Source organism: Hakea prostrata, chromosome 1 (genome assembly GCF_041222555.1).
Source record: "Hakea prostrata isolate BN-2017 chromosome 1, UWA_Hpros_2, whole genome shotgun sequence".
NCBI classification, from domain to species: Eukaryota; Viridiplantae; Streptophyta; class Magnoliopsida; order Proteales; family Proteaceae; genus Hakea; species Hakea prostrata.
Window position 1 is genome coordinate 42,763,365 of NC_142600.1, and position 13,556 is coordinate 42,776,920.

General features: G+C 43.1%; 1 protein-coding gene across 1 annotated transcript in view; it reads left to right on the forward strand.

The window, feature by feature from the left end:
- Positions 1–5,492: 5,492 nt before the first annotated feature.
- The window catches only part of LOC149028994 (WAT1-related protein At3g18200-like), a 46,526-nt gene continuing 38,462 nt past the window's right edge, over positions 5,493–13,556 (forward strand). Inside the window, exons 1-2 of the mRNA XM_089139945.1 lie at positions 5,493–5,929; positions 6,004–6,066. Coding sequence (XP_088996071.1) covers positions 5,694–5,929; positions 6,004–6,066 — 299 coding nt within the window. The 5' untranslated portion in view covers positions 5,493–5,693. The remainder of the gene's footprint in view (positions 5,930–6,003; positions 6,067–13,556) is intronic.

Below are 13,556 nucleotides of genomic sequence, written 5' to 3' on the forward strand. Positions count from 1 at the left end.
GAAATAAAACATCCTGGCTATAGGTTTGGTAAGAGGGTCGCTACCATCAAACTAGTAGATATGTGCTTAAGTACAACTTCTTTCTTGATGTAATGTCTCTAACAAAGTGATATCTCAATTGTATATGTTTGGTCTTCCCATGATACTTGGGGTCCGACATAGCAAGAGGCGACATCACGAGACAAGGGCGCCTTGGATGTCATCACAACAGAGGAAGGAATCTCCTCAACCAAACAGCCCGAACGCAGGGAGCATGCCACATACCGCCCAGGGAGAGGGAAACAAGCGCCGCTACACACGAAAGGCGATAGAGAAAGCATATCGAGGTTGATTTGCGCCATTGATGTCCAGCCGGGCATCACTATAGCAACAAGAAACGATCCTTGGTAACACAACATGTAGTAGCGAGATATCTCAATATCCTCTGATCGCTTTCAGTGCTCTATGGGGTTTGATTGGTATGACTAACCAAACCACGCATAACAAATATCCGGCCTAGTACACACATAGCGACATAAGGCTACAGCACCGGAATATGGAACTCTTCCACTTGGTTTTCTCCTCGGAGTCTTAGGACCCATATCAAGGCCAAAGCAAACCCTCTCGGAGTATCAATTGGTTTGGGGGATTTGGTATCTCGTAAGACATTGTCAATATAGGTCTCTTGAGATAAACCCAGAATCTCTTGCCTATTTGAGAATCTGACACCAAGCACAAGCTTGCTTCACCCATGTCCTTCATATCAAATACGGAGGACAACCATTCGAATGGTTTCCAATAGCTCCTTGCTATTGCAGCCATAAGTATGTCATCTACGACGGGTGAATGACATAATTATTATCGGATCTCTTGGTGTAAACACGTGGTCTTCCTCAAGCATGGAAAAACCATTTTCCATCATAGCTTGGTGGAAGCGCACATTCCACGTCTAGATGCTTGCTTTAAGCCATATATGGACTCTTAAGCTTGCACACTTTGCGCTCAAGTCCAGTGCTTCAAAGCCTTGAGGTTGATCCATATAGATCTCTTCCTCAAGTTCTCCATTGAGAAAAGCAGTTTACATCCATCCGATAAAGCTCCAAGTCCAATTGAGCAACAATGGCTAGTATGAGGCGAAGAGGCAAACCTAACCACGGGGAAAAGTTTCCTCATAATCAACGCCCTCTCGTTGGGTGTAGCCCTTAGCCACTAAACGAGCCTTGAATCTCTCAATAGATCCATCCGCCTTTCTTTTGATCTTGAGAACCCACTGTTCCCAAGCTTAGGCCCGGCGGAAGTCAACCAAGTCCGGACATGATTAACTTCATGACTCCAACTCTTCCTTATGCTTTAACCATCCTGAGCTTGACCCCGCAAGAGCTCCGCACGCTCTTTGGTTCATGCTCATCAACTGAAATCATCTCACGGCGATCTCTTAGGAGTTACCATGTAGGCTTCATCCTCTATGTCGAAACGCGACGAGGAACAGCCGCGCCACACGGCGCAAGTGCATGTCGGATTGCTCACCGTCTAAGGTAGCTATCACATCTGCACTCCCACTCCCACTAGGATCTCGGATGAACCCCGGGTTCATTATCCGAATCGATTCCCTGGAGTGACAAGACCACTATCTTGTATCTCAAAGAATTCGATGATTCTTTGTTAACTCGAAAGAGATGGAAAATCATTCTCCAAGAATGTTGCATCCCTAGACTCAAGTTCCGTTCTCCTCTCACTCTCATCTAGTCCAATGAAGACATGGCCCTTTGAGGGTTCGGAATATCTCACAAAGATACACTTTCTTCCTCCGGGTCCAAGCTTTCCATATTGGTGAGAAGTAGAGTGAACATATGCTGCACATCCCCAGCGCGCAAGTAACTCAAACGGCTTCCTTCCGGTCCACAACTCATATGGTGTGGAAGGAACCGATTTGGTTGGAACTCGTGAGGATATAGGCCTGTCAGCAAAGCATCTCCCCAATAAGAGATGGGTAGATTTGCCTGCGCCATCATGGATCTCACCATGTCTAGCAAGGTTCTATTCCTCCTCTCGCAACCCCATTTTGCTGTGGAGTCCCTGGAATAGTAAGTTGTCTAGATATCCCCTTTTCATCACATAACCCTTTGAACATATCGGAGAGATACTCTCTACCTCTATCCGTTCTAAGAGTTTTAATCCTTTTATCTAACCGATTCTCAACCAAGCTCATGAATTTCTTAAAACATTCCGAGCTTCGACTTATGAGAAATTAGATAAATGTGACCATACCTTGTATAGTCATCTATGAATGTGATGAATTATGACTGTCCTTTTCTAGTATGCACATTCATGGGTCCACACACATCCGAATGGATAAGTTCTAAAGGAAGAGAGGCTCTCAAAGCCTTTTTAAATGGTTTTCTAGTTGCTTTTCGCTAGACATGACTCACGAGGTTGGCAAATCGGATAGTGAACCTTGGCCTAAGAGACCTTCTCTTGCCAACCTGCTCATCCTATCTAAGCCAATATGTCCTAGTCTAGCATGCCACAAATTAGAATCAATACACATAGTATTTTGGCAAACAAAAACATTACTAGAATTAAATGAATAATCAATTGTATCCAATACAATGAAACCATTATCAAGAAAACCATAATCATAAACCGATCACCCAGATACAAAACCAAAGAATTGTTTTCAAATACAATTCTAAAACCATGTCTTAAAAGATAAATAACGAAACAAGATTTCGCCGAATGTCCGGAGCATACAACACATCATGGAGTAACACGCCGGCCACCTCGCAAAACTAATTTGCATGTGCCTATGCCATGAACCTCCACTCTTGAGCTGTCCCCATCATTATCCTTGCTTCCTCTTGAATACGACGGTATTCCACGAAGCTCGAGCATTCCCTTGTTATGTGTCGTCGCCCGAATCAACAATCCACAAAGGATTTAGTTCAGCAAGCATAGTAGAACTTGTTACATAACAAGATGAGGTATAACACACAAGACATACCTCTTGCTCGGTGCAATCACGAGCAAAATGACCAGGCCGGCACTTGAAGCAAATCAAAGCCGATTTCTTCTTGCAAGCACTAGTCCCCCTTGAACGCTGGGCCCACTCGTTGTTCCCACCCGGTTACTTTGCTTGGACCGCCGAGGTTGAGCTCTCCTCTTGCGCTAAGCCCGCACCTACTAGTGCTAGCCAGCAGCAAACACATCGACTTGAGGGGTATCCCAACATCCGATCCTCATCAAGCTCAAGGTGCTTGGCGGCTGATCGAAAGTCTTGACCTCATCGGCATGAGTCAAGAAGATCTTCATATGCTCCCAAGTCTTGGCAATGACCCGATGACTGCGGAGACTTGCTCCTCATCAGCCTTGGCGCCCACATGCGCTCAACTCACTAATCATGTTAGACATGATGGTTATATGCTGCCTCATGGTGTGACCCCGGCGCATCTTATAACCGCAAAAGTGAGTCCGAGTGGCGGCCTCTTGTGGTGGAAGTCCCTCCACCCGGAACTTCACGCCTCCCACAAAGACTTTGCAGCCTATGCTCTCATAACGAAGCATCAGGTCATCCCTCATGGAGCTCGGGATGAACCACGGCACCCGGCTTTCCTCTCCAAGCATTGTATATATCAAGGTCCCCGCGACGTGCGGTGGTACCTCCTCGGGTGGGTCATGGTCCGGTTTATGGTCTCTAGCATATCCCGCTCTCCAGGAGATATTGCACCTTCGGTGCCAGAGGTCATAATCCTCTCATTCAACTTATCACCTTTAGTGAGGTCAAGCAACAATGCTCTTGGTAGCAGCCATTTTCTAGAGATATTACATACAAGAATGAGTTCAATAAATCTAGCATAAAACACAACTCATGCAACAAAAATCACACTAGCATAGTCAACCTATGGGATAAGCACTTAAACCAAAAGAGATGCTAAAAAACATTCAATCAAATTCTCATGCAAACCCACATAGACTTATACACTAACTTCATTCGTGCAAGAAACATGATTGATAGACCCATAAATAAAAAAAATAGTTTATTAAAATAAAACATGCAATCATGTTAAAGCTATGAGGTGGTTCACACAGAACACTTCTACCTCATTAGCTCCCACTAGGCCCCATTAGGCCCTAATGCTCAAACATCACCTAGATTGTGAGCCATTGATGTCCAATAAATAGAAACACATTCAAAATTGGACAAAAAACTCAGACGGATTCAGACGGATCACCGCGACAACCGTCGAGACAAATCCAAGACGCCCCGAGTCCATCAGCCCAGATGAGCCGCCTCACCAGACGGACTCCAGCACGGACCAGACGGATCCGAGACGGCGCACCGCGAGAGTCCGTCGCACGGACCAGACAGATCGAGATGGCGCACCATCCGAGAGTCCGTCGCACGACCAAACGGATTACGAGATGCGCACCATCCGAGAGTCCGTCGCCGACCAAACGGATTCGAGATGCTCACCTCTCGGCATCCGTCGTACCGACGCCAACCCCATTAACGTTTTTTTCCTTCTTTGAACGGAATTTTTAAAAAAAACGGAAAATCACGTTTTTTCTTTACAAAAATTCATCCAAAAACACATGAAAAAAATCCAACAATAATTATTAACAAAAATTATCATCATGGATTATCAATTCATGCAAATCTTCATTAGGAAAATTCACGGGATCCTCCCACTCGAATCCGAATCAAAAATAAAGGTTTCCAAAAACCCTATCAATCTCCCATGGGTTTCGATTAAACCCTTGATCCTCCCATTGATCCATACAATAAAATTAAACAATGGGAGGAACAATAAACGTGGGAACCAATGGCTCGATGCCAATGTAGGTAATACGTCAAAAGTAATTCAATTCAATTAATGATGGGGAAAAAATCCTACCGAATTCGCCCCTACGAAGTATTCACACGGAAGTTAGATCCACGCTCGCCACCACCAAAGGTTACCGCAGATTCCTCAATCACGGGAAAGGGAATAATATCCACAACCCAAATGCCGTGGATTAATGGAATGAAGATCAAATACTAGCAAAGAAGAAAATCTAAGCGCGATTCTAAGAGAGAGGGAGAGAGAGATGGAGCCGCCTTTCTAGAGATTCGCCGTGCGAATGAATTACTCCGTTACTTGCTCACTAATGCGGTGGTTACTAAAATATATAACCTATTTTGTAACCGCCCTAATAGTGAGTTTCCAATATTGCCCTTGGGCATTTAATTTATTAATCAAATCAATAAATTCCAACAATCCCTATAATAAAGAGTGTATTTTTAATAATAAATTAGACTAATATATCAAATAAAAATCCAATTTTAGAACTTTTATGCTTTTTAAACATAAATTGGAGAATCAATGCTTTAAAGCTTCCATTTTGGAGTGTATTTACAATTTGCTCGTTACACTATAAACAACGTTCGCGGATAGCGTTTTATAGGGAGGTCATGTTTACAGGGCTGGGGCCAAAAAAAAAAAAAAGAAAAAAGAAAAAAATAGAATATAGGTACAGCAACGAGTACGGATCATCTCGTCCAACGGGCCGATGGCTACAGAAAGATCTTTATTTCGATGTGTGGCTGTGGCTTTTTCCTGTAACTGAAGAGTCTGAAAGAGGTTTCCCTCTTTGCTCGGGAAAAATGCCCAAATGATAGTTTTTCACTAAAATAAGTTAATCTTCGCCAAAGGGGAAAGAAGGTTCTCTTTCACAGAATGCCTCTCTTGGAAAGAAATGAAAGAAGAAACAAGGAACAGAAAATGGGGATGGCTAATTTAGCTGGAAGCTACAAAATTTATATAGTTATGACCTTGTCTTCATTAACCATTGCAGGTTACGTAGTTGTACTTCATTCTTATATCTCAAGTGGTGCAAGCGCCAGTGTTCTGGTTTTCTATCAACACATTGTCGCCACCGTTCTACTTTCCTCTCTCGCTTTCCTCTTTGAAAGGTATGCTTTAACCCTTAACCCATTTGAAAAGTATGCTATCTTATATTGGCTTTCTCCAACACTTGCATTTGCAGAAAAAGAAGGCCTCCCCTTACATTAGAGACAATCAGCTGGGCTTTCTTGTTGGGTTTATTACAGTAAGTTTTCTCTCTACTTTTGATTCATTTAGGATAAAAAGACTACAATTCTCTGTTTGAAGTTGTGGAAAATCACAAATATGCGGAAGTCTTCTCTTCTTTTCTTGAAACTTCCAATTTAGGGTTCTGACTGTTCCAATGATTCTGAGTTTATCCAAATCCTAATTAGTGAAGGTTCATCTAATGTCTTTTTCTGTACTTCTTTTTCGTTATTCTTTTCCCTTGTAAAACATTGATAATGATATTCTTTATTTATTGTTATTATGAATTATGAATGAAGAATTGACAGCCTTTCTGTAAGGGTATTGAAAATCAACTAGCACTGATTGACTGATTGGCCGACAACCAATCTAAATCAAGTTTTATACCAAAACCAGGAGTCAATTAATAAAGAACTGAAAATATGAGAAGTTCTTTTAGGAAACCAGCTCTTCTTGAGCAAACTTTTTGGAAAGAGAATTAGGGGTTACAGTGGCTATTGACAAACATACGACACAAGGGCTACTTGGTTTCTTTGCAAAAATTTTGGTTGAAATTCAGATAGATGCTGAGAGGGTTGCTGAAATACAGGTATGTTCAAGGTATTTAGTTTCATTCAGGAAATTCAATTTGAGGATGAACTCAATTGTTGCTGCTTTTGCAAAAAAGGTGGACATTTGGTGACACAATGTCATGCCAAGGAGTCTGAAAGGAAAATCAGGCTGTGGAAGTTGAAATTCCAGGTGCTAATTATGTGCTAGTAGAAAGACACAGTGGGAGGCAGTGGTGGAGGGCTGCTCCAAGGAAATGATGGTCACGGAAGCCCTAGAGAATCAAGACACTGTTGATGTCGCAAAGCAATTGCTGATGGAGGTGTAGAGCAGATGATAGATAAAATAGTTGATCGGGTAATGGATGACAGGTTGGACTTTCATGCCTCAGGATGGATTACCAAGTGTAGAAGAATCTAGCAACCAGGAAGAATTAGGCTGTCAGAAGGATCTTCATACTTTAGAGGGGAGACTTAGTGATCTAGTGGGTGAGTCTAATTGTTCCCAACTTCAAAAAGTACCTTTGATCCTCAGGTTGGGTGTAACAAGGCCTAAGAGGAAGGGGGTGACCTATGGTGCCCATAGTGTAAAATCAATAGGGCGTGGGAGGGGGCAGAAAGGGTCTGCGTGGTGGGCAGACAAAGATGGCGGACCAGGTGAAAGGGGACAGGAAGGTGCAATGGTAATGCGTTCGAAGCCCTCTCCAGGACAGTTGATGGTCTCTTTTGAGAATGTATATACAGTGGAAAATAACTATAGGAAGATCTGGCAGATGAGTCTGATGAAGAAAAAAGTATATCAGATCAGTGATGAGAATTTGCTTTTGGGATATTAGAGGAGTTTAGGAAGTAGCAAGGGTGAACTCTATCAAGTTATTGGTAAGGAAGTACTCACCTGATTTGATTTGTCTTGCTGAACCAAAATTAAAGGTTCAAGATTGTCCTCTTTTATTATTTAATAAGTTCAAGAGTATTTTGCTGAAGTTATCTCGAATGAGCCAAAAGAAGAGTGCCATGGCCGGATGTAATCTCGAGTTCTAAGCAACAATATCAATGGTGGAGTGTAGAGGAATTCAAGTAGGAGTTACCTGTGTCCATGCAAAGTGTCTACATGTGGATTGACGATCCTTGTAGGAGGAAATAGTGGTGCATCCAGTCTCTTCAATTCCATGGGTTGTCTGTGGTGATTTTAGTGTTAACCTTACTAGAAACAGAAAGGTGGGCATGTTGCTGCAAGATTGGACCGGAGTTTCTATTCAGAAAAAGCCCATCTCAATTTGGGGATGTGTATCATGTAGGGGTGTCAATAAAACCCTATTGACGTAGACCGGCCAAACCCGCCCTAAGCCCGCCCTGATCCCAACCCCATTTTTTCAACCCGAGGGCTGGACTTGGGTTACAAAATAATCAGCCCTGACAGGGTCGGTCGGGTTTGGGTTTGGGTATAGCCCAAGGGCTAACCTGACCCCATGTTACCCTATGTTAGTTTAATTAAAGTTATACTTAAATTTAATACCACTGCTGGGTGGCTCAGTCGGTTAGATCAGCACCTCACAATGAAGAGGCCTTGGGTTCAATTTTGCTTGATGACATATTATCTCTTTTGTTTCAAAAATTACGGTCAAGGTCAAGGTTAATCAGGGTAGGTCGGGTTGGGTCAGGCTCTGTCAAGGTTGGGTAGGACTTGGGTTCAAGGCTGGCCAGACTCAACCTGGCCTGTTGACACTCCTAGTATTAGGAGGTTGTATCAGGGATGGCATCAGAGCATAAACCTAATCCTAATTGCTGGAGACAAAGATGTAAGGATCAGAGCATAACCCCATCCTAATTGCTGGAGACAAAGATGTAAGGCCTCATAATGTTCCTTTTTCGATTCTGCAAATTTTTAGTTAGAAAATGAAAGCTTTTTGCATGTGGTGAAGGATAATTGGGAGCTTTCTATTGAAGGTAAATCCAATAGAGGTACTGTACCGAAAATTTAAAAAAGAAATTGAAGGGTGAGTTGATAATTTGGGCGAGAGCAGCATTTCCAAACTTGAATGAGGAAGTGGATTTTGCTTCGGAACATTTCCAAGCGGTGCAGGAAGAAATAAAGAAGGGTGGGATGACAGATTCCCCCTTAGACAGAGAAGCAGATACTAAGACAGTTGCTAAAGGCTGTATAGTTATAAGAAAAAAATGTTAGTTACAACTACTTACAAGAAACAATGTTTTCTCAAAAGGCTAGGATTAAGTAGTTGAAGGTAGGGGACAAGAACTCTAAATTCTTTCACTTATTGGTCAAACTGAAAAGGGCAAAGAATAGGATAAGAAGGCTTTAGAAGGAAGATGATTCTTGGGCAGTGGGGCAGATGGAAATTGCGGAATATGTGAAAACTTTCACAAAATGGTGGAGACAGTTCAGCATTTGGATCTCTTCGAGGTCATTCCTTAGGTATTGACAACTGAGGAGGTGGAGATGATTTATGCAATTCCCACTCGTGAAGAGGTGAAGGTAGCGGTTTGGGACCTTGACCCAGATAGCTTGCCAGGTCCTGATGGGTTTCCAGTCTCATTTTTTAGAGCAACATGGGATATTTTCTACTGGGATTTCTGTACGGTTATATGCTAGTTTTTTTCACTTGCAGAAAGGGAGGTTACCGAGGGGTGTGAATAACAGTTTGATAACTTTGATTCCCAAAGTAGAAGGGGCTCTGAGCTTAGGGGAATTCAGGCCAATTTGCATGGCGAAGTTTTCTATAAACTCCTATCGAAGGTGGTGGCATCAAGACTAGCTAGACTACTTCCTAAGCTAAGTTCAGCTGAACAGGGGGTGTTTCAGAAAGGAAAATTTTTATCAGATAATATTTCGTTGGCCTCGGAGATGACAAACTTGATTCATGAGGTGGTGAGAGGTGGTGGTATGGGTTTGAAGTTTGATGTTTCTGAAGCATATGATACCTTGGACTGGGATTTTCGATGCCAGTGTTAAGAAATTTGGTTTTCTGCAAGATGGACTGAATGAATCAAAGAGCTCCTAGTGCCCTCTAGAAGTTTGATCCTTCTAAATGGGTGATTGGTAGGGTTTTTTGGGGTTAAGCGAGGACTAAGGCAGGGGGATCCAATCTCCCCAACGTTATTCATTATGGTAGAAGAAGTGCTTAGTAGAGGGCTGCCTTTCTTGGTGGAGGTGGTGGAAATCTTGACATCGAGAGGTCAAAGAGGAGCTTCGGTGCCATCTAATCTACTTTATGCAGATGACCTCATTATCTTTCAGAATACTTCTTTGAGGGATGTGAAGAATCTGGGTGTTTTTTCGCAGAAGTATCAAGAGTTCTCAGGTCAGAAGATTAATCTTGAAAAAAGTAAGCTGCTGGAAAGGTGGCTCCCCTTAGATGGCACAAGATTGTGGAGCAGCTGAACATCTCTGCTGCAAAGTTTCCAATGATCTTTTTAAAGGTAGAGTAACAGCAAAGAGAATGCAGCCGCTGTTAGATAAGCAAAGGATGAAAGGGTGGAAGGGAAGCTTTTGTCACTGATAGAACCCTCTTAAGCCTTCCCTGGAGTCCTATCTCCTTACCCTGGATTCTACCAATAACTACTTATTTCAAATAGGAAGAACAGCACAGCAATATAATCTTTCATTCATTATCACAGAAACAGCAAATACAGCAACCATGAAATTGACTCTATTCATTCGATAACACTGATATCAATTCATCAAGGATACCTACAGCTATCACTAGATGAAACTAATTCTTGGAATTAAAAGACAGTAAGTAAAACAAGGTCCCTGCTCCCATTACGAGTGATAGTCCCCATTACCTATCCTCTTCCCCAACTGAGAGATCACTCTCTCCCCAGCAAGCTCTCTGCTGCTCTCCTCTTTTCTCCTCCCCCTTTCCCTGCCCTCTCCACCTTACATATATTGTTTTAGAATCCTAACAAACTCCCTATGCATAACCCATTCTGTCACCATCAGCCACTCTCCTGTTGCCAACTGGATGACCCCTTCTGCTCCTCTGACTACAGCAAGTTAGTGGTTGCTGTCCACTTGGATGCTGCCAGCTGTCTTCTTTTCAGTTGTATCCCCTGTAGCAGCTGTAGGTCGTATCATGTAGTCCCTATTCTTCTCTCTTGTATACCTTGGTGATTAGGGGCTTATCAACACTTCCCCCTAAGTTTCACCTTGTCCTCAAGGTGAGGGGAAATTTGAAACCTGGACTTCACATACTTGCCACATAACCACGCTAGTGCAGTAGCTTGAAATTCAATCATTACTTGGATAAGAGCGAGAGCAATTCGATACAGCAGGACATCAGTGCCATGATCATGAACAATTTGCACTTGCTCTCCCAAGATCCTAATTAGATCAACAGCAGCTGGAGACTCATCAACCCCAACTGGAAGGTTGTATACACTTAAGCCCTGAAATGTGGGAGTTGTGGAGATAGCGGCCCTTTCTTTGGCTCATTCTTCTGCAATGTAGAATCCTGGTCCAACATTCCATTTTAACTATGTAGAATGCTTCTCCATATCCTCCAGGACCGTTCATGTAAAGCCTATCTGGTTTAGAAGGAGAATTGCCACTTGACAACAAACTTCCAAATCGAGATCTACCAGCTGCATGTGTTTTCCTAACCATGTGATCACTGATAAATCCCATATGAGGCTGTCTCTTACTTCAACAGCATCAAGCACTGATCCAATCCGAGCTTTTCCTTTTCCAATTAAATCTATCATCTCACGTTTAAGCTGAGTATAGCAATTACACAATTCTGATATCCTAAGCCTCATCCAATCATCTGAAGAAATCCTTTGCTTTGCCAACTCAGAAACTTTGTTCTTTAAATGGTCTTCAAGCTGCAGTCCCACGCGGAGCTTGTTTTGAGGATGGTGTACTGAATTTCGTAACCTCTCCAGCTCTTCTTCCAAAGATCTTTGAAATCCAACGTAGAGGGAAGCTATTTCTGGCGTGATGTTTTGTTTTGATTTCATGGCACAGGCATTGATGGAGCGCAGGTCTTTGAAGTCGAGCACCATACCACAAAGAAGAAAAAGTGAATGTAATCCACCGCAGGATAGACCTCCAAGCAAATCGAGAAAGACTTGCATCGAAAAACCAAGGGAACGATGCCGATCAATGGTTTCTCTTGGCATAAATTCCAGTTCAAGTGTTGTTGTTGGTGCAAATCGCACCCCTGCAATTTTTGCTGCTGTTGGGAGAGGAACCCCAAAGACCTTGTTCCTCAGCACTAGAACCCCTACAAATATCTGCAAGACAACTGGGAAATAGTATCAAAACCAGAGAGGATCCACTCGGTCTTAAAGCTTTTGTTGCTGGTAACAAAAACAACACCCAGGTCAATCGTTGCAGCCTGATTCTCGACGCCTCTTTTTCCGTCTTGAATTTTGAGAGGTTGAAGACGATGCCACCCGAACTTGCTAGTTCGGTTGTACCATTCTTTGGTAAATGCGTGGTTCGAATTAATGTTAGGTGTGGGTCGTAGTCCTACTAATGTATTTGGGTCCAAACTATAAATGAGATCTATTGGGTTGTGTTGTGATGAAATGGGCCAGGCCCAGAGTGGGTCTTTTAATTCGGTGGGGGTGCAGCCACTTAAACCCAAGAGTGTAAAGGGATAGGCTGGGTGTTGGGTTAACGGACTTGGCTGGGCTTAAGAGAATGACCTGGGTCCATAGTGTTAGATAAGGATGTTGGGTTGAGGCTAAACACTTGAAATCACGGGCTAAGACAAATGGGACGTAAATTGGGTTATTGAAATAGGATGGGTTTGGGCTTTGGTACATGAGAAGGGAATGGGCTGGACTGGTTAAGCCGAACCACTTAAAACCTTGGGCTAAGGAAATTGGTGTAATGAAATACGATGGGCTAGGGTGTAATGGAATGGTCGTGGCCCAAGGGGGTTTCGATGGGGGTCTGGTGGACCAAACTTGGTATTGGGTGTGCTTGGGCCCTATGTATGAAATGAAGCATACTTGAATGTGGCCCAAATAACACAAGCTATGGCCCATAGGGTTTGGACCAAACCCAAGAACCATTTTGGGGTGAACCGAACCAACCCCAAGAACCCTAAAACCCCATCGTCTTCTTCCTTTCCTGCGAATAGATTTGGTTGCCGCCGTCTGGAGATTTCCACTCAACTTTCCGATTGCTTTTGGCATCCTGTGATTCTTCTTCTTCTTGCAAGTAGATGTTCTGGCGGCGTAATTCCTTGCTGCTAAAGTAGGCCGGTAGGTTTCGATATCCAGAACTCTCCTTCTCTTCTTCTCTCTTCTCTGAGTAGGGTATGGAACCACCGTAGCAGTCGATCGCTCTCTTCCGGCGATTTCACTCAGTGTTCTTTCTGTCGGATTTTCTTGGTCTCCCTTTTCCTCCACTGCCTTAGCATTCATTATTTTTTTCTGGTTGCCGTCCCAACTCACGCTCACCTCCGTCGCGTGGCTATCGCTAAACTCAATCTGCAGGGCTTCTGTGAAACTTACCCAATCAAATACTGGCCAGCGATTTTGGTAAACCCATTCCAAGGCTTCACCCTCCAAATGCTGGAGAGCCACACTCTAGTTGTTGCTCATACTCGATCTGATTTGCCCAACAGAAGAACAGTACCTCGATCAGCCATTTCCGAGCACTTCCATCACTGGGAAACAGCGACAAATGCATCTCACCTCCCTGGGATCGTTAGCGCTCTGATACCACGTTGATAGAACCCTCTTAAGCCTTCCCTAGAGTCCTATCTCCTTACCCTGGATTCTACCAATAACTACTGATTTCAAATAGGAAGAACAGCACAGAAATATAATCTTTCATTCATATCACCGAAACAACAAATACAGCAACCATGAAATTGACTCTATTCATTCGATGACACTGATATCAAGTCATCAAGGATACCTATAGCTATCTCTAGATGAAACTAATTCTTGGAATTAAAAGACAGTAAGTAAAACAAGGTCCCTG